This window comes from Aegilops tauschii, chromosome 1 (genome assembly GCF_002575655.3).
Source record: "Aegilops tauschii subsp. strangulata cultivar AL8/78 chromosome 1, Aet v6.0, whole genome shotgun sequence".
Classification (NCBI taxonomy): Eukaryota; Viridiplantae; Streptophyta; class Magnoliopsida; order Poales; family Poaceae; genus Aegilops; species Aegilops tauschii.
Genome location: NC_053035.3, coordinates 21,018,591 through 21,039,675, shown reverse-complemented (window position 1 = coordinate 21,039,675; position 21,085 = coordinate 21,018,591). Strand labels below are relative to the sequence as shown.

The window sequence follows — 21,085 nt, the reverse complement described above, 5'->3', positions numbered from 1 at the left end:
ACCACCCGGTAATTTTGTTCCCCGGCATAAGCTGCCCCAACCTGGAGGCGCGGCTGACCGACGCCTATGCCCCGTCGCTTCTGTAACACTTAGGATTTGGGAACTGCACGACACCCAATATGGGTGTGGCTATCTCATATATATATATAAGGGTACACATTGTGTACAAATACAATATACGGGGTGTACATAGAAGCTATGTATAGACAATATCTAACACCCTCCCTCAATCATAACTGTGACCTGAAGTACAAAATAAGTTAAGGTTGCGTCTACAACCTTCAAACTGAGGTTGTGGAAGTGGCTTCGTGAAGATGTCAGCAAGTTGATCTTTAGAGGAGATGAACTTGATATGAAGAAGCTTCTGTGCAACACGTTCCCTCACAAAGTGATAGTCAACTTCGATGTGCTTGATACGAGCATGGAAAACTGGATTAGATGAAAGATACGTCGCACCAATATTATCACACCAAAGAACCGGTGCCTGCTCTTGAGAGACTCCCAACTCTCTCAAGAGAGACTGTACCCAAATGAGCTCAGCCGTGGCATTGGCAACCGCCTTATACTCTGCTTCAGTGCTACTCCGAGAGACTGTGGCCTGCTTGCGCGCACTCCAGGCGATCAAGTTGTCACCAAAGAAGACAGCATAGCCCCCCGTTGATCGCCGGTCATCCAGACTCCCAGCCCAATCAGCATCAGAGAACGCCGAGAGAGCACTCGAGGAGGTAGACCGAAGATGTAAGCCATTGGAGACAGTATGAGAGAGATAACGCAGTATGCGCTTCACAGCTGACCAATGTGAAGTCCGGGGAGCATGAAAATACTGGCACACACGGTTTACCGCATAAGAGATGTCCGGTCGTGTGATAGTCAAATACTGCAACCCACCAACAATACTGCGATACTCTGTAGCATCATCTGAAGGAAGCAAGGCACCATCCAAGGCTGATAACCGATCAGTCGCACACATAGGGGTGGTAGCATGCTTGCACTGCAACATACCTGCACGTCGCAGCAAGTCCAAGGAATACTTATGCTGAGTGAGAGTCAGGCCAGCAGAAGAACGTGAAACCTCCAGACCAAGAAAGTAATGGAGAGCACCCAGATCCTTGATAGCAAAATGACCACTCAGAGCAGACAGCAGACGATCAGTAGCAGTCACTGAGGAGTTGATAAGAATAATGTCATGCATCAACATAAACCAGCAGGTACATAGTAACCTCAGGACGATGGAACATGAACAGAGATGTGTCAGCAGTGGACGGAGCAAACCCAAGACGTCGAAGAAATGAGCCAAGTCGGGCATACCATGCACGGGGAGCCTGCTTAAGTCCATAAAGCGCCTTATCAAGACGACACAAATGATGCGGATGAGCAGGATCAACAAAACCGGGAGGTTGCCGCATGTAGACCTCTTCCTCCAAGACCCCATGGAGGAAAGCATTCTGGACATCAAGCTGACGCAGAGACCACCCTTTGGCAACAGCCAAGGACAGAAGCAGACGGATGGTAGTAGGTTTGACAACTGGACTGAAGGTATCCTCATAATCAAGACCATACCGTTGTTTAAAACCTTTAGCCACGAGCTGTGCCTTGTACCGCTCAATAGATCCATCAGCATGCTTCTTTACCTTAAACACCCACTTGGAGTCAATGATGTTGACACCAGACACAGGAGGAACCAAGCGCCAAGTATTATTCCTCTATAGTGCCTGAAACTCCTGCTCCATGGCACTGTGCCAATGAGGAATCCGAAGAGCCGCCTGAAAATGTCGAGGCTCAGTAGTGGGGTCAGCATCTGTCTGTGCCATACACGCCGCAATCCACGCAACCGTGCCATCAGTACGCTCCTTCGGCCGAAAAATACCACTCTGACTGCGTGTACGAGCATGCAGAATAGCGGTAGGCGGCGGAGGTGGCGGCGGAGACGGGGTTGGCGAAGATGACGATGGCGATGCAGACTACTCCCCAGATGCAAAACCAGTCACACCAGGCGACAAGCCAGGCGAGGGAGTCGTCTCAGGCGAGGACGCCCGCTCGGTCGACACGAGTGGGGACACTGGCGCGGGCGAGAACGCCGGCGCGGGCGAGGACTGAGGGAGTCCTGGACTAAGGGGTCCTCGGGCGTCCAGCATGTTATCCATGGGCCGGACTGATGGGTTGTGAAGACATGAAGGCCGAAGACTCTACCCGTGTCCGGATTGGACTCTCCTTGGCGTGGAAGGCAAGCTTGGCGATCAACTATGAAGATTCCTCCCTATGTAACCGACTCTATGTAACCCTAGATCCCCCCGGTGTCTATATAAACCGGAGGGTGTAGTCCGGAAAGGATATACTCATTACCATAGTCATGCAGGCTAGCCTTCTAGGGTTTAGCCATTACGATCTCGTGGTAGATCAACTCTTGTAACACTTATATTCATCAAGATCAATCAAGCAGGGAGTAGGGTATTACCTCCATGAGGGCCCGAACCTGGGTAAACATCGTGTCCCCCGTCTCCTGTAACCATCGATCCTAGACGCACAGTTCGGGACCCCCTACCCGAGATCCGCCGGTTTTGACACCGACATTGGTGCTTTCATTGAGTTCCACTGTGCCGTCGACGAAAGGTTCGATGGCTCGCCTTGTCCTTAAAGACAACATCACCTCCGGGGGAGTCCTGGCCCCAGGCCAAACCCTCCGGCTGGGCGGCTTTACCATGATCGCCCGTTCGGCCGTTGAGCCGACGATGACCTCTCGGGCCATCGAAAACCCCCTTCGCATCAACTCCGAACACTCCAAGCAGATGGATCCGGCTGAGTTTTCGCCCTTGAACGAGCTCCTAGATCGCATTGCCGCTTTGGGAATCGCCACAGATTACGATCGGATCGGGCTTAAAACCGATCAAGGAGAAATCAAAACTCCACCGGTCCACCAGATAGCGGTAGTCGAGGAGCAGGATGGCGAATCTTCTTCTATATCGAAGACGGGCTATGTTCGGGTCGCCGATCAGGAAGAACCGGATACCCACCAGCGAAAGGAGGCGACCAGCCCTCCGAACATAGAATCGGACGGCAGTCCTAAACAATCAGAAGATACTCCGGAGCCCGGACTGTTGAGTCTGGAAGGTCTTCTGACTCCAAACAATTGGTCTGGTCGGGGTTCGGATTTAATTCCACCCACCCACCCGGACATAGATGCTCTCATGAGCATAAAACAGCAGTCTCAGGAAATGGTCCACCACTTCTGGGCCAGATCCCTCCTTGTCAAAGACAAGGTAAAAAATTGCCGCGACGAGGACGCAATATCAGCGTTCCGCAACAATTGCGCGGACGAAGGAATTCTCAACGCAATCAATCGCCACCGCATACTGAAGTTCACTGACTTAGAAACTATCATACAGAAGTACAGCGCGATGGAAAGCGCCTGGAAAACTCAGGCAGCTCGCTGGGAACCGTCGGTCCCAACTCAACTCCTCCTACAGGCGAAGAGGGCGCATCCCCGTGGCACGCCCAGTCCAACAGTCAAGAAACATAAACCCATTACGCGGCACGGCACCATTCTGGAGGGATGGCTCGATGGCCCATGCAAAATACACACGACAGCAGATACCGTGGCAACCCACAGCCTTAGAGCATGTTGGATACTCCGGCAGGTAGCCAAGAGCGGCGAAGACATCCTTATCAAGGAGACCCCAGAGCAGCACCCTCCAGAAAACGACGACACAAGAGTATTGACAGTCTTCGAGACATTCGCTTCAAACAACAAGCGTAAAAGGGCACTTCGCAACCTCGCCGAAGTCTGCCAAATCGCTGCAATAAACCCTTGGAACGACACGGCTATAACATTTAATGCTAGGGACGAACCGAGGTACACGACAGTCCGAGTACCAGCCGCATTAGTCCTCAGTCCCATCGTGGACGGATTTCGACTGACTAAGGTCCTCATGGATGGCGGCAACGGACTAAACCTCATTTACGAGGATACACTCCATAAAATGGAAATAGACTGGAGCCGCATCAAGCAAAGTAGCACAACCTTCCGAGGAATCATTCCCAGTCGGGAGGCACGGTGCGCGGGAAAAATCACACTAGACATAGTATTCGGCACGCCGGAGAATTATCGGTCCAAAGAAATCACTTTCCAAGTGGCCCCTTTCAGCAGCGGATACCACGCCTTGTAGGGGCGGGATGCTTTTACACGCTTCCAAGCTATACCTCATTACGGGTATATGAAGCTCAAAATGCCCAGACCAAATGGTATAATCACTCTCGTCAGTGATCCAGACATAGCACTCCACGCTGAAACCAAAACCGCATCCCTGGCCCTTGAGGCACTATCCGAAGCCCTCGCGGCTGAAGAATGAACCGTGCTGCGCTCCATGGTGGACAGGGACGATGTGATCCTCGACAAACGCCCCAAATCCACCTCCTTCAAACCAGCAGAAGAAATAGTCAAATTCCAGGTCCACCCGACGGACCCCAAGAAGATAGCATCTATCGGAGCACAACTGAACCCAACAGTTGACGCAGCACTACGAGAATTCCTGCGCGAAAACTGGGACATATTTGCCTGGCACCCTTCAGATATGCTAGGGATCCCACGCAAGCTGGCCGAATATATTAAAGGGATTCAAACCGGTCAAGCAAACACTGCGACGCTTTTCCGAACCCAAGCGACAAGCCATGGTGGAGGAGCTGGCCAAGCTTATCGAAGCCGGATTCATTAGAGAAATCAAACATCCGGACTGGCGGGCAAACCTGGTGATGGTACCAAAGAAGGACAAATCATGGCGCCTGTGTGTCGATTTCAAAGACCTCAACAAGGCTTGCCCTAAGGATCCCTTCCCCCTTCCCCGCATTGATCAAATCATTGACGCCAATGCAGGACACGACTCACTGTGTTTCCTCGATGCATATTTTGGATACCATCAAATCAAGATGAAGGAGCCCGATCAAGCTGCAACAGCATTTATTACCCCATATGGGCCATTCTGCTTCAACACCATGCCCTTTGGGCTCAAGAACGTCGGCGCCACATACCAACGCATGATCCAAACATGCCTGGAGAAGCAGATCGGCAAGACAGTTGAAGCTTACGTGGATGACGTTGTCATCAAAACTAGGCACGTCGAAACACTAATAGACGACTTACGTCTTACATTCGACAACCTCCGTGCGTATGACATTAAGCTCAAACCGGAAAAATGTGTCTTCGGCGTCCCTGCTGGAAAACTGCTGGGCTTCATCATTTCCAATAGAGGAATAGAAGCAAATCCAGCTAAAATCCGAGCACTGACACAGTTGGCTACGCAAACATACCTCAAACAAGTCCAAAAACTAGCTGGTTGCATGGCAGCGTTAAGTCACTTTATCTCCAGATTAGGAGAAAAGGCACTACCACTCTATCGCCTTTTATGGCGCACCGATAACTTCGAATGGACAGACGCGGCGACTGCCGGACTAGAGGAAATAAAGGCCCTCCTAGCAAGCAACCAATCCTGGCCGCACCAAACGCTGGCGAACCCATGTTGCTATACATATCGGCAACACATCAGGTGGTGAGCGCCGTGCTCGTCGTCGAACGAGAGCAGGACGGACACAAATTCCCACTTCAAAAACCAGTATACTACGTATCTACTGTTCTCACACCATGCAAATCCCGGTACCCCCATTATCAAAAGATAGCATACGCGGTCTTCATGGCATCCCGAAAGCTACGGCACTACTTCCAGGAGTGTTCAATCACGGTGGCCTCTGAAGTACCACTGAATGATATAATAAACAACCGCGATCCCACGGGCCGGATTGCCAAATTGGCTATCGAGCTACTTCCATTCGACATAACATACAAGCCACGTCGAGCCATCAAATCCCATGTACTGGCTGACTTCGTCGCCGAATGGACAGAGGCCGAACTCCCTAAAGAGTAAGGCACATATTCCAATTGGGTTATGTATATCGACGGCTCCAAAATGTTGGCGGGGTTGGGAGCGGGCGTCGTGTTAACGTCCCCCACTGGAGATGTCGTCCAGTATGTACTCCAAATATTATACACAGACTCCAACAACGCAGCCGAATACGAGGCCTTATTGCACGGTCTTCGGATGGACGTATCCATGGGCATACAACGCCTGGAGGTGCGCGGGGACTCAAACCTCGCAATATCTCAAATAAACGGTGACTTTGATGCCAAAGATCCAAAGATGGCAGCTTATCGCAATGTCGTCTTAAAAATGTCGGCTCTGTTCGAGGGGCTTGAATTTCATCACGTCGCCCGAGAAAGTAAACAGGCGGCGGACATCCTTGCTCGCATTGGCGCTAAGCGCGACCCCATCCCACCTAACATCTTCCTTAAAAGGCTTTTTAAGCCATCCGTGGTGTGGCAAGGGGAGGGCGGCAACAACAGTCTGGATCCAAACACAACCCCAGATTCTGAACACACCGATATCATCGGGGGCTCAGCCACCGAAACTACACCGTCGGCCCATCTCATTATGGCAGTCATTGCCCCATGGACTGAACCCTTCTTGTCCTACATTAATAGGAAGGAGCTCCCCGAAGACCAGAATGAGGAAAGAAGTGAGTGGGAGGAAAGTAGAACTTGATGAGGTAGTTGTACCTTCTCTCGAATTAGAAAGTAGTTCATCACAGAAATCAATTCCAGTGATGCCTACACCAATTAGTGAGGAAGTTAATGATGATGATCATGAAACTTCAGATCAAGTTACTACCGAACCTCGTAGGTCAACCAGAGTACGTTCCGCACCAGAGTGGTACGATAATCCTGTTCTGGAAGTCATGTTACTTGACCATGACGAACCTACGAACTATGAGGAAGCGATGATGAGCCCAGATTCCGCGAAATGGCTTGAGGCCATGAAATCTGAGATGGGATCCATGTATGAGAACAAATATGGACTTTTGTTGACTTGCCCGATGATCGACAAGCCATAGAGAATAAATGGATCTTCAAGAAGAAGACTGACGCTGACGGTAATGTTACTGTCTACAAAGCTCGACTTGTTGCGAAATGTTTTCGACAAGTTCAAGGAGTTGACTACGATGAGACCTTCTCACCCGTAGCGATGCTTACGTCTGTCTGAATCATGTTAGCAATTGCCGCATTTTAGGATTATGAAATTTGGCAAATGGATGTCAAAACTGCATTCCTTAATGGATTTCTTAACGAAGAGTTGTATATGATGCAACCAGATGGTTTTGTTGATCCTAAAGGTTCTAACAAAGTGTGCAAGTGCCAGCGATCCATCTATGGACTGCTGCAAGCCTCTCGGAGTTGGAATATACGCTTTGATAGTGTGATCAAAGCATATGGTTTTATACAAACTTTTGGAGAAGCCGGTATTTACAAGAAAGTGAGTGGGAGCTCTGTTGCATTTCTAATCTTATATGTGGAAGACATATTGTTGATTGGAAATGATATAGAATTTCTGGATAGCATGAAAAGATACTTGAATAAGAATTTTTCAATGAAAGACCTCGGTGAAGCTGCTTATATATTGGGCATCAATATCTATAGAGATAGATCAAGACGCTTAATTAGACTTTCACAAAGCACATATCTTGATAAAGTTTTGAAGAAGTTCAAAATGGATTAGTCAAAGAAAGGGTTCTTGCCTGTGTTACAACGTGTGAAGTTGAGTCAGACTCCATGCCCGACCACTGCAGAAGATAGAGAGAAAATGGAAGTCATTCCCTATGCCTCAGCCATAGGTTCTATCATGTATGCAATGCTGTGTACCAGACCTAATGTGTGCCTTGCTATAAGTTTAGCAGGGAGGTACCAAAGTAATCCAGGAGTGGATCACTGGACAGTGGTCAAGAACATCCTGAAGTACCTGAAAAGGACTAAGGATATGTTTCTCCTTTATGGGGGTGACAAAGAGCTCGTCGTAAACGGTTACGTCGATTCTAGCTTTGACACTGATCCAGATGACTCTAGGTCGCAAACTGTATACGTATTTATATTGAATGGTGGAGCTCTCAGTTGGTGCCGTTCCAAGCAGAGCATCGTGGCGGGATCTACGTGTGAAGCGGAGTACATAGCTGCTTCAGAAGCAACAAATGAAGGAGTCTGGATGAAGGAGTTCATATCCGATCTAGGTGTAATACCTAGTGCATCGGGTCCAATAAAAATATTTTGTGACAATACTGGTGCAGTTGCCTTCGCGAAGGAATCCATATTTCACAAAAGAACCAAACACATCAAGAGATGCTTCAACTCCATCAGTGATCAAGTCAAGGAGGGAGACATAAAGATTTGCAAAATGCATACAGATCTAAATGTTGCAGACCCGTTGACTAAGCCTCTTCCCTGAGCAAAACATGATCAACACCAAGACTCCATGGGTATTAGAATCATTACAATGTAATCTAGATTATTGACTCTAGTGCAAGTGGGAGACTGAAGGAAATATGCCCTAGAGGTAACAATAAAGTTGTTATTTATATTTCCTAATATCATGATAAATGTTTATTATTCATGCTAGAATTGTATTAACCGGAAACTTGATACATGTGTGAATACATAGACAAAACAGAGTGTCCCTAGTATGCCTCTACTTGACTAGCTCGTTAATCAAAGATGGTTAAGTTTCCTGACCATGGACATGTGTTGTCATTTGATGAACGGGATCACATCATTAGAGAATGATGTGATGGACAAGACCCATCCGTTAGCTTAGCATTATGATCGTTAAGTTTTATTGCTATTGCTTCCTTCATGACTTATACATATTCATTTGATTATGAGATTATACAACTCCCGAATACCGGAGGAACACCTTATGTGCTATCAAACGTCACAACGTAAATGGGTGATTATAGAGATACTCTACAGGTGTCTCTAAAGGTGTTTGTTGGGTTGGCATAGATCGAGATTAGGATTTGTCACTCCGAGTAACGGAGAGGTATCTCTGGGCCCTCTCGGTAATGCACATCACAATAAGCCATGCAAGCAATGTGACTAATGAGTTAGTTGTGGATGATGCATTATGGAACGAGTAAAGAGGCTTGCCGGTAACGTGATTGAACTAGGTATGAGATACCGATGATCGAATCTCGGGCAAGTAACATACCGATGACAAAGCGAATTACGCACGTTGTCATTACAGTTTGACCGATAAAGATCTTCATAGAAAATGTAGGAACCAATATGAGCATCCAGGTTCCGCTGTTGGTTATTGACTAGAGATGTGTCTCGGTCATGTCTACATAGTTCTCGAACCCGTAGGGTCCGCACGCTTAAACGTTCGATGACGATTTGTATTATGAGTTATGTGTTTGGGTGACCGAAGATTGTTCGGAGTCCCGGATGAGATCATGGACATGAAGAGGAGTCCCGAAATGGTCGAGAGATAAAGATTGATATATTGGACGATAGTATTCGGACACCGGAATGGTTTCGGCACATTTCGGATAGTTATCGGAGTGCCGAGGGGTTACCGGAACCCCCCGGGGAAAGTAATGGGCCTACATGGGCCATAGGGGAGAGCGGAGGCAGCCCACAAGGGGTGGCCGCGCCCCCCTCCCATAGAGAGTCCGAATTGGACTAGGGGAGGGGGCGCGCCCCCTTTCCTTCTCCTCTTCCCTCTCCCTTCCCTCTTTCCCCCTCCATGAGAAGGAAAAAAGGGGGGGGGGGGCGAATCCTACTAGGATTGGAGTCCTAGTAGGACTCCCATCTCCTTGGCACGCCCCTGGTGGCCCGCCTCCTCCTCCCCTCCTTTATATACGGGGGCAGGGGGCGCCCCAAAACACAACAGTTATTCTCTGAGCCGTGTGCGGTGCCCCCCTCCACAGTTTACTCCTCCGGTCATAGCGTCGTAGTGCTTAGGCGAAGCCCTGCACGGATCACATCATCATCACCGTCAACACGCCGTCGTGCTGACGAAACTCTCCCTCGACCCTCTGTAGGATCAAGAGTTCAAGGGACATCATCGAGCTGAAAGTGTGCTGAACTCGGAGGTGTCGTATGTTCGGTACTTGATCGGTTGGATCGCGAAGACGTTCGACTACATCAACCGCGTTAACCTAACGCTTCCGCTTTCGTTCTATGAGGGTACGTGGACACACTCTCCCCCTCTCGTTGCTATGCATCTCCTAGATAGATCTTGCGTGATCGTAGTAAATTTTTTGAAATTGCATGCTACGTTCCCTAACAGCAAGGCCTCCTGCCTGGGACCTCCTAACTACTCCTGGTCGTCGGCGGGCTCCACGTAGTAGTAGGCACCCTGGGGCTAGTAGTAGTAGTTGTTGTTGTTGTTGTCGGGGGTGGCGTCTGGCTCTTGGGATCCACCATCTGGTTGCAACAACCGGAAAGAAGGAAGAAGGGGGAAATGGGTAGCAAAGAAACCGTGAGTACTCATCTAAAGTACTCGCAAGCATCAGATCTATACTAAGTATGCATTGGTATCAAATGGAAGGGTTGTATCTGTGGACTGAACTGTAGAATGCCAGACTAGAGGGGAAGGCCTAGCCTATCCAAGCATCTTCAAGCAGCTCCAACTGTCTTGCAGCATTCAGAAAAATACATAATAGCATTTTAATTAACTAACATGTTGTAGCAATAATGCCCAGAGATCCTTCCTCGACTCCCTGCGAGAAAGCAATCCTAGGGCCACATATCTCAAGTATCCATTTCTAGTTGTAATAGATCAGGATATAAGTCTGAACGTCCATTACCATGGACACGACTATTAATAGATAATCTTCCCTGCAGGGGTGCAGCACGTTTTCCAACACGCTTGATTACTCTGGCCGGACACACTTTTCTGGGTCAATGCCCGGCCTCGGAAGGTCAACACGTCGTAGCCCTACCTAGGCTCAGCAAAGAGGTCCCCGCCGGTCTACGTCCTAAGCAGTCCGGGTCTGGGCCCATCTGTTCTTCGTGTCTCGAGAGAAACCACCATTGCTAGCTGAGAGAGAGAAACCTTGGACCTGTCCAAGGACGATGTGTAAGTGATCCGTTGCCAGAGTTATACTGCACGTAGTATGTATCGATTTTTCTGTGTGCCCTCTGTGGATTCTAGATCTGGAAATTGGCCTTACGGTGTGCGTTCTAGCTTGGCGTCTCCAGGGGGCATGACGTATTTTGCCTGTTAAAGCTCCGCGAAGAACTGGAGGCACTAGGGTACCGTGATATGGTCCATATGAAGACCCTTTTAAGAAAAAGGGTTTCCCCGCTTTATATTACAAAGCAACCAACCAATACAACCGACGATAGGGGCTGGTGCAGAAGCAGCGCAAACACGCCCAAAAGAAAGGAAAGAGAAAAAAGAAAAGAAACAAATGCCGATAACGGCGGATCGACAAAAACGACGAAGCCTCGTGACCGTTGCGTCCACCGGAGATCGCCCACCAAGCTCCGAGACTCTGAAGTGCCGGTACCCAACAACACCTCCAAGAAGGGACGCGACGATGACGACGCTGCTGCCAAGGGTTTCCCTGGTACACGGCGAGGAGAGAGGAAGGGTAGCCCCGACGCCCTCCAGGAAGGTCCGGCGGCACCCTCAGGCGCCACCGCGTCGGTGTCGACCAAGCCAACAGAGATTTCTCCCGATCCCAGCCTCTACCTCAGGCACTCCGGAGCTCGCCACCAGACTGGCCACCACCCTGCGTCAACACGGACACGAAGCTTCCCACGCTGTCTCACCACGGCACCGTGAATATGGAGACCCTTTTCGGAGCTCCTTACGACATACGGCACGCTCCACCCTCACACGGCCAGCCACCTCAGGTGTACTCCAACTACTTTGCCCGTGTCAAGGATCTGGTCCAGCATGCGAGCAAGAAGAATGAGAACAAGCCGGTCATCCTCGTGGGGCACAGCTTCGGAGCCAGGGCGGGCCTCGACTTCGTCAATTCGACTCCCCTATCATGGAGGAAAAAATTCGTCAAGCACATGGTCCTAATCTCGCCCACACCACCTACGGGCTTTGTGCAGGTGATCACGAACCTTCTCTCGGGGCCAGAGGTCATTGTTGTCCCAACAGTTAAGCGGCTGGGTTTACGTCTAATGTGGAGAACTTTTGCAAGTTCCCTTACATCCTTGCCGTCTCCTCTGGTTTTTGGTTACGAGCCGCTTGTTGTTACCAAACATAGAAACTACTCAGCGTACGACTACATGGATTTACTCACTGTGCTCGGTTTCAGCACCGACGTCGTGAAACGGGTGCTAGCAACGAAGCTAAAGGCTGACGCACCAATGGTACCAACCACATACCTTACAGGTGCCAGCATCCAAACGCCAAATCAGGTGATGTTCTGGGATTGTAACTTTGATGTGGTTCCAGAGTATGTATATGGCGATGGTGACAAGGTTGTGAACTTAGTTAGCGTGTTGGCATTCGTGAAAGAAATCAGCAGGCAGCAGCGGTGGGGTAACATACACTTCAAGTTCGTCAAGATTGTTAATGTTACCCATTCTACTATTGTTATCCAGGAACACCCGCTCAAGAGAGTTATGGCTGAAATTCTAGAAGCAAATCACAGAAGAGACAATATGTGATATTTTTGAGTTTTCGCTCATAATAAAAATGTTCTATTATGGAGAAGTTGGCATTGTTGTGGAATAAAACCATTATGTAAGGACTTTTTATAAGTTGACTGAGAATGAAAGACCTGGCTGCTATACAACATGTTTTTTAACACCCATTAAAAGATTCTAATACTTAAACCCTTTATAGATGGTTTAATTTTTAATCAAAAGATTCTTATTTTCACCAGAAACAAAAGGAAATTCTTACTGCATATATTTTTTGTATTGTGTCATAAGCGTGCCGTACATGCATAAAAAGGCAAAAGGAAAAACAAAAGGCAGAAACAGGCAGTCTGGGTTCAAGTGTGGAGAAGGCGAAACCGGTACCATGGCAGCAGCTGCACCATAGCATGTACCGTAGCATGATGATGATGATGGTGCATGTATTTGTAAGGTCGTTCGCCTGGATGAGGTCCTTGATGTGTAGGGCATGAATTATGGGGGTCATGGATGAGATACTTGCCTAGTCGCACCTAGACACACAATTTTCACACACCCATAGATTTAGATCGCGGGCGAGAAGGAATCACGGCCAGAATTTTTGCCGCAACAGTTAAGGAAGAAACAACGCAATCGCCCGCGATAGCTACGCGATCTTCCATGATTTTCGGAAGGCAGCAAATCGCGGGGTGGTTCCAGATCCCCGATAGCGCCGCGATAGCTTAGATTTCACCCGCGATTTTAATCTATGCACACACCATGGGTAATTTATCAATTTCACCAAATTGCATAATGTGATTGGCTTGGGCTCATCGTCTGACTTGTGCGATCGTACTTTTTTCATCATAACAACTTTATTCATTAAATAATGGCCGGATCATTTACATAGCGTGGGAGAATAAAGTCAGGAACATTTGATTCCCAGGATTCAGACCTACTAATGCTAAAACAATCTCTATCTATATCTATCTATATCTATCTATCTATCTATATCTATCTATCTATCTATCTATCTATACCTCTATATCTATCTATCTATCTATCTATCTATCTATCTATCTATCTATATATACCTATACTAATTCTAGACTTCCCAGAAATTCCGACGTTAATCAGTAATTAGAAGCCGTTAATCTGCTAATCAGTAATTAGGAGCCGTTAATCTGATGGGACCGAGTTATTACGATGTAGATCTAATCTATCTATTTATCTATTGCTCTCGAGGAAAAAAAAACATAGCGATGACCACCTTGCACGTAACCGTTCAGAAATAACCTTTTCTTCTTGCAACCTGTACGTTCAGAAAGAACGTATTTTTCTTGCAAATTGTCAAAAAGAAGCACATTACAAAAAAAAAATTACGTGAACATCTTCAACGTTTGATTCAGATTGTTATGTGTTCCAAAACAAACAACTCCCTATCACGAGATAATAGATAACCGATTCTGTCAAAAAAAAAAAGATAATACATAACCAATTGATTGTGTTCAGAAAAAAAACAGATTGATTCAAGTGGACCAACCGACTCCCGTAGATATACATAACAGATTGTGTTGCATACGAGATATATTATCATCAAATCGTCTCTTTCTTCATCCTGTTCACGTGAAGATGATTGATTCTAGACGGCTAGGGTTGCCCTTGCTCCTCCCAGCCTTCCCTCTTCACCTATTTCTATGTACATGAGCCGACGAGTTCCTGGTGAGATACATCGTCAAGGAAACGAAGCGCTCGGCGACCTACTCGAAGGCAAGGATGCGGTGGAGGCCTGGGGAGCGCTCCTCGGTCGACGGGTACCTGCAGGAACAGGAGGTCGAGGAGTGCCTGCAGTGGCGGCACGACAAGGAGGCGCCTTCGTCCTGTACGTAAACTTCGGAAGAATCGTAGTCATACTCAGCGAACCGGTCGTACAGGTATAATCTGACTAATTAATTGCGGCAGGCAGTCCACGTGGATAATCTGACTAATTGTGTGTCAATTTCGAGTCCCATGGCTAAGAGCGGCATGTAGTTCATGGATAATCTGACTAATTATGTGTCAATCATAGCCTCATATTTTCTGTGTCCAGTTTCCTCTCCTCGGTGCATGGATTCATCTCACGTCTCCAAGCATGATGTACACAACTCCATGTAGGTACGTATGAAGTACGATGCTTTTCGATTTGTTAACAATTTGTCTTTCCAGTATGCATGGTTTTTCCGACAATAAGACATCGGGTCACTAAGTTTGGACTTCAAATAGAGTCACCAGCGTGGATCAATCCATACTTGCAGATTCGCCGCGTACATGCATGAGGACTCGAGTCCCATGTGTCTAACTGTAGGTACTTCAAGACATATATAGCAGCTTTACATAGATGATACTAAGCATATGGGGATGCATTCGCCTACACTGTGGCTTTGTTTTGGCCATTCATTGAATCCGTACATATTAGTTTTTCTTATTCCCTCTCCTAATAACCATGCCTGCTACTAATCCATGTTTTCCAATGTCTCTGCAATTTCTATCCTCCACTTTCAGCATATATGTGTCATGGTGCACAAAAAGTTGTTACTTGCACAATTGCATTACTTCATGGCCAAGGATGAATATAGAGCATGGTGAGGACCGATGCCTGACAGGATAAGTTTTTGTATTTAATGTTAGTGGGGGAATTATTATTCTGTTTTTTTACTAAGTTTGCTTTCTCTCTGTACTAGATGAAGAGTAGAGCAATTTCTCTGACTGGAACTGGTCTATATTAAATGGGTGTCTATGACTACCAGCAACATGGACGAAGCAAGAATTTTTTTCATGGCTCACTTCTATGCTAGATTTCTCAGTTCCATTGGGGTCAGCCACTATGTCAGCTCCGCCGTTGCTGTATTCAAAACTTTAATTTTAATTTGTATGCTAGATTTCTAATTTTTATGTGAACCATGCCTGCTACTAGTCCGTGTTTCCGATTGTCTCCTTAATTTCTATCATCCACGTTGACCATATATGTGGGATGGCACACACAAAGTTTTTACTTGCACAGGTGTGTTTCGTTATGGCCAAGGATGAATATAGAACATGGTGAGGATCGATGCATGATGAGGTATGTTTTTGTATTTAATGTAGTAGGGAAATTATTATTCTGTGTTTTAGTAAGTTTGCTTTTTTCACTTTTCTAGAGGAAGAATAGCACAATTTCTCTAATTGGAATTTGTCTATATTAAATTGGTGCCTATGACTATGTGTAGTTATACAAGACCAACATGGATGAAGCTCTAATTATTTTTATGGCTCGGCTCTATGCTAGAGATTTCTAACTTACATTGGGGTCGGCTGATCCCAATGCCACTATGTCAGCTTTGCCATCCCTAACTCAAACTTTTAATTTTAACTGGGCTGCTGCAAAATTCTTGATGGAAATGATCAAGCCCTCAAAGGTTATCCCCTGTAACAAAGCAACCAAGATAAATTTATACAAAAGGAAAAATAGAGCACTCATCAGGGCACATTTCTTTAATAACAATGCAACATTGACGTGTAGTCTGTAACTAAACTTGGAAGTAATTTTTTCACATAGTACTATCGTCACTGTTGTACAACATCTGCACTATCTACGATTGAGATTTCAATTTTGCACATATCTGTATTTTTTCAAGTAAAATAAATAATGTTACCTGTGGTTCTTTGCTATGATGTTCAACCAAAGGCTTTCTTGAAGTTGTGACGCTCTTCAATTTCCAAATATACTAAGTTGTGCTGTTAGTTCAGTTACAACTTATTTGTTGTACCATTGCTTAGTTTCTTAAATAACTTGAATAAGGTGTGATTTTTATTTACCAATTGTTTTCATCACTCAATGATTTTGAATGGTATCTGAAGTGTTAAGTGTATGATATATTCATATGAAGTATATTAGAGTATTCTTCTTATTGTTTTTCTTGGATTGAGTTTACAAGACTAACAATCCCTTTATCTTTAAGGAAAACACAATATTTCATAGGCATATGAATGAATCCCCATATTTCAAATAAATTTGGTATGAAAAGATGGCTCTTCCAAATATAATTGTACAAAACACACCATTCTATGTTAATAATATAGGATCAAATGCAAAATTAATTAACTCGCCCATGCATTAAAGTTAAGAATTCCTTAAACTCTTCGGAGAGGTTCGACAAAAGGCTAATTATTTTCTATGGGATGAGAAAATGTCACCTTTTAAGTAAAAGTATTTTACTTTGATATTCTGATATTCAGTATCTGAACGTGCACAAAGCAAATATACAGTTATAAGATTATAATCCGACCATATTTTGAATACTATTCTATATAGTATTATATGGGTCAAAGTTAGAGAAGTTTACCTGCACGTTTTATATGTGTCATACATGGACTATATGATGTCACATAAAAATTCTTATCAGACCTTTGCAATAAAGTTGTTAATCATATTTGCAACAATAGTGAATCAAATGTGTGGCATTCACGTCTTTGTCATGTTAACTTTGGTAGCATGTCGCGATTAGCAAAGGTTAAATTAATCCCTAGTTTCACCACTGTCAAGGGATCCAAGTGTCAAGTGTGTGTGCAAGCTAAGCAACCTCGTAAGTCCCATGTGACTGCGGAAACGAGAAATCTTGCACCACTAAAACTCATACAATCAGATCTATGTGAAATGAATGGTGTTTTGACAAAAGGTGGAAAGAAATATTTCATGACGTTAATTGACGACTCCACTAGATATTGCCGTGTCTATCTTCTGAAATCTAAGGATGAGGCTTTGAACTTTTTCAAGATCTACAAAGCTGAAGTGGAAAACCAAGTTGATCGGAAAATCAAGAGGCTTAGGTCCGACTGTGGTTGGGAGTATTTTTCCAATGAATATGATGCTTTTTGTGCGGAACATGGTATAATCCATGAGAGGACGCCTCCCTATTCACCTCAGTCAAATGGGGTGGCCGAAAGAAATAATCGTACTCTAACAGATTTGGTTAACGCCATGTTAGACACATCGGGTCTCTCCAAGGCATGGTGGGGGGAGGCGATATTGACGGCATGTCATGTCCTAAACCGAGTTCCCACAAAGAACAAATAAATAACTCCATTCGAGGAATGGGAGAAGAAAAGGTTAAAACTCTCTTATCCATGGGAGAAGAAAAGGTTAAAACTCTCTAATCTACGAACATGGGGTTGTTTGGCGAAAGTCAATGTTCCAATTCCAAAGAAGCGGAAGCTTGGACCAAAGACTGTGGATTGTGTTTTCCTGGGATATGCTTTTCATAGCATTGGTTATAGATTCTTGGTTGTAAAATCTGAGGTACCTAACATGCATGTTGGTACGATCATGGAGTCAAATGATGCAACTTTCTTTGAAGATATCTTTCCCATGAAGGATATGACTACCTCATCTATTCAGGAGATGCCTAGTTCATCGACTCAGGAACCAGTTACAATTACTGAACCTGTCATTTCAATGGAACACTTTGAAAGTCCTGTGGAGAAGAACAATGAAGTTCCTACTAGGAGCAAGAGACAGAGGACTGCAAAGTCTTTTGGTGATGATTTTCTCGTGTATCTCATAGATGACACTCCCAGTTCTATTTTAGAGGCCTATGCATCTGAAGATGCTGACTACTGGAAGGAAGCGGTCCGTAGTGAGATGGATTCCATCTTGGCAAATGAAACTTGGGAGATAACTTATCGTCCTTATGGGTGCAAACCTATAGGATGCAAATGGGTATTCAAGATGAAGCTTAGGCCTGATGGTACAATTGAAAAGTACAAGGCTCGGCTCGTGGCTAAGGGTTATACCCAAAACGAAGGTGAAGACTTCTTTGATACTTACCTTGTGGCTCGACTGACCACTATTCGAGTTCTACTTTCACTAGCTGCCTCACATGGTCTTCTCGTTCATCAAATGGATGTTAAGACTGCTTTCCTAAATGGAGAGCTGGACGAGGAAATTTATATGAAACAACTAGATGGGTTTGTACTAGATGGTCAGGAAGGAAAAGTGTGCAAGTTACTGAAGTCTTGTATGGACTCAAGCGAGCACCCAAACAGTGGCATGAAAAGTTTGAAAGAACTTTAACAGCTGCAGGCTTTGTTGTAAACGAAGCTGACAAATGTGTGGCATGTTTTTAGAGGCCTATACAAATTATAAAAATCGCATGCTTCTCCAAGGGAATCAAAACACATCCCAATCTTTGGCTTCACTACATTGTCCGACGGTTTACCAGCATATCTCCATATGATTTCTTCTAACGGAGTAACTTTACCAGCACAGGGTGTTCTATCTGGAGGGGTACGTCCAACTCTTAACCTGAAATTAAAATTCACAGGTTTTCAATTGCTCCTAATTATTTACAACGCCACCATGTGTGGCATGTTTTTCACTGATTGCAGTACATCAAATGGCATGATTTGCTGACAAGCACTTTTTAGGCTAATCCCAAATATGGTTAACGACGAGAACTAGGGGACATTTTCAGCTGACACTGGTATGAATGCCCTTCAAACCTATTTCGTCGTGTACATTGTTTTTTTCTTACTAATTTGCACAAAATAAAAAATACTGATTCAATTTATACCTTCTTGTCCATCCCGGCGCCTCCGGGTTCACCTTCCCGGTGGATTCGACGGACTGCGTCGGCGACTGCTTCCTTTTGTCGGGGGATTTGTTTTGCTCAGATGAGTCAACAAGGTGGCCAACCACAGCCGCGCACGAAGAGTCGGTCGGAGCCGGTGCTGAGCGGCGGACGTCGAACAACACCAATGGATGTGGGTGCTCAACATCAGCAGTGACCTCTCTCAGGGAAACCTACGACACGTCCAACAAATCGAAGAATAGTCAGCGTACTCTATTCGCGTGTCTCCGGATCGAATGAAACAGAATAACACAATGGCGAACGTACCTGTCGACTGGATCTAGCAGAAATTCTAGCCCGTTGTGCCGTAGTTCTACAGGCATATCCGTACTCCTCTTCGTCGCCATTGTTTCGCCTTCCACTGGTTAACTGCGGACAGTGGGGCAAAGGGGAAAAGTGCTCAACGCAGTACATGGGGGACTTCCGTACATGGGTACCGTGATATTTTTAGGCTGTCCCACAATTCATCTACCTGCTAGCATTTACTGACCCCTTGAGGGCGCGCTTACGTTTCTGATCCTTGAATCGGGTTATCGTGACAGACCCGATCCACTGCTCGGCTCGTCAGCGTAACGTCCATTTCAAAAAAGGAGACCGCCAGCTGGTGTACATCACTGTTCCTCCTCGTATATTGCCAGGCGACGACATTTTCCTCCACCCGTATGTGCTCTAATGGACCCACCAGCGCAAATCCCTATAGATGAACCTACGTCCAGGATAACATGTCCAGATGCCACCCAACTCAGTAACGCCGCTCTCTAGATTAACCGGCTACTTTGCTATACTATTTATAATTTCCCTTTCGTTCCATTCTTTTAGTACTACTACTAGCATAGGGTCGTTATTATTTATCAATTAATTATTGCTTGGGGCAGAAGTTCTCTTTTGGATACCTCCCTTCTTTTCATGGGCTTTCTTGAAGTAAAATATCTGGAGTTCGTCTATAGAAATTGCACAATCAACATGTTTCTCTTTTCATTCTTTACTTTGCTTGAATTGATTCATACGGTACAAGTTTGTAACAGGAACTATTAGCATTGTGAAAAAACAAATTTCCAATATGTGTTTACGCATATAATTTACATGCCTAAAACCAAGGAACAATCATACATGTATATGACAAAAATATAATGGCAAGGACCGAAAAACAACACATATAAAAAATACATTACAAATCACTAATTTCCTTTGGCTGGCTCAAAACTAATATAAAATTTTAAATAAAAAATCCAGCAATCTCCTTGATGACTCATGTACAATCATCTCTCCAGGACACCTTCCACCCATCTCCTGTGCAATGTGATATGGATGCAAACAACACATCATAGACTTGCAAAGGGAGTTTGCCCGGGTGTGGGGACACCTCGGAAATGAACGGGGATTGTGGAGATGGGATGGGATTTGGAAACAATTGGCACATTCATTGTAACAGCTTTAGATTTAGCGAATATTGAGCTGGCAAGAAGTGGACCTAAAGAGGCAAAGTTAAGCACTGATTGAGACGGATGACAACAATCAGAAATAAAGGGAAAACTAAGTAAGGAATCACATTGTTTTATGGATTATTCCTTGATGTGAAATAAACGAAGACACCAATTTCTAAATTGTCCAACATTGTTTAAGAATGGCTCTAAATCCATCGTATGTGCTGAAAAAATACCTTACATGAAAGCTTATATTTGCCCCATCAACAAAATGATTAATTAATGGCAAAGCAATTTTCAATTAATAATAGTTTAGTTATATGATTTATTTAAATCAATACAAAATTAGCACTCTTAATAGGCTAGCCCGTGCGAAGCATGGGTTTATGACTAGTACCACCTAATTTGCTGGATATATAAATTGAGGTAGAGGTTGCATATGTACCGAAGAAGAGGGTATATTACGTTCCTTATATGGAACTGCATGTACACAATTATCTGGTATATGCACCATTTTTAGCATAGGAATGAGGTGAGATATTACAGGACAACTGAACGGAGAG

At 45.3% G+C, this 21,085-nt stretch overlaps 1 protein-coding gene and 1 long non-coding RNA gene across 2 annotated transcripts; both read left to right on the top strand.

Moving 5' to 3' along the window:
- Positions 1-1,430: 1,430 nt before the first annotated feature.
- Positions 1,431-13,928, top strand: LOC109752847 (lecithin-cholesterol acyltransferase-like 1). The gene is made up of 2 exons (XM_073503818.1): positions 1,431-1,536; positions 11,490-13,928. Exons 1-2 carry the CDS (start codon positions 1,431-1,433, stop codon positions 12,503-12,505), a joined length of 1,122 nt encoding a protein of 373 aa, XP_073359919.1. The 3' UTR covers positions 12,506-13,928.
- A 90-nt stretch (positions 13,929-14,018) lies between these two features.
- On the top strand, positions 14,019-19,606 carry LOC120966902 (uncharacterized). Its single transcript, XR_005761029.3, has 3 exons — positions 14,019-15,075; positions 15,175-18,755; positions 18,857-19,606. It is a non-coding gene; the product is annotated as an uncharacterized lncRNA (long non-coding RNA).
- The last annotated feature ends 1,479 nt before the right edge of the window (positions 19,607-21,085 follow it).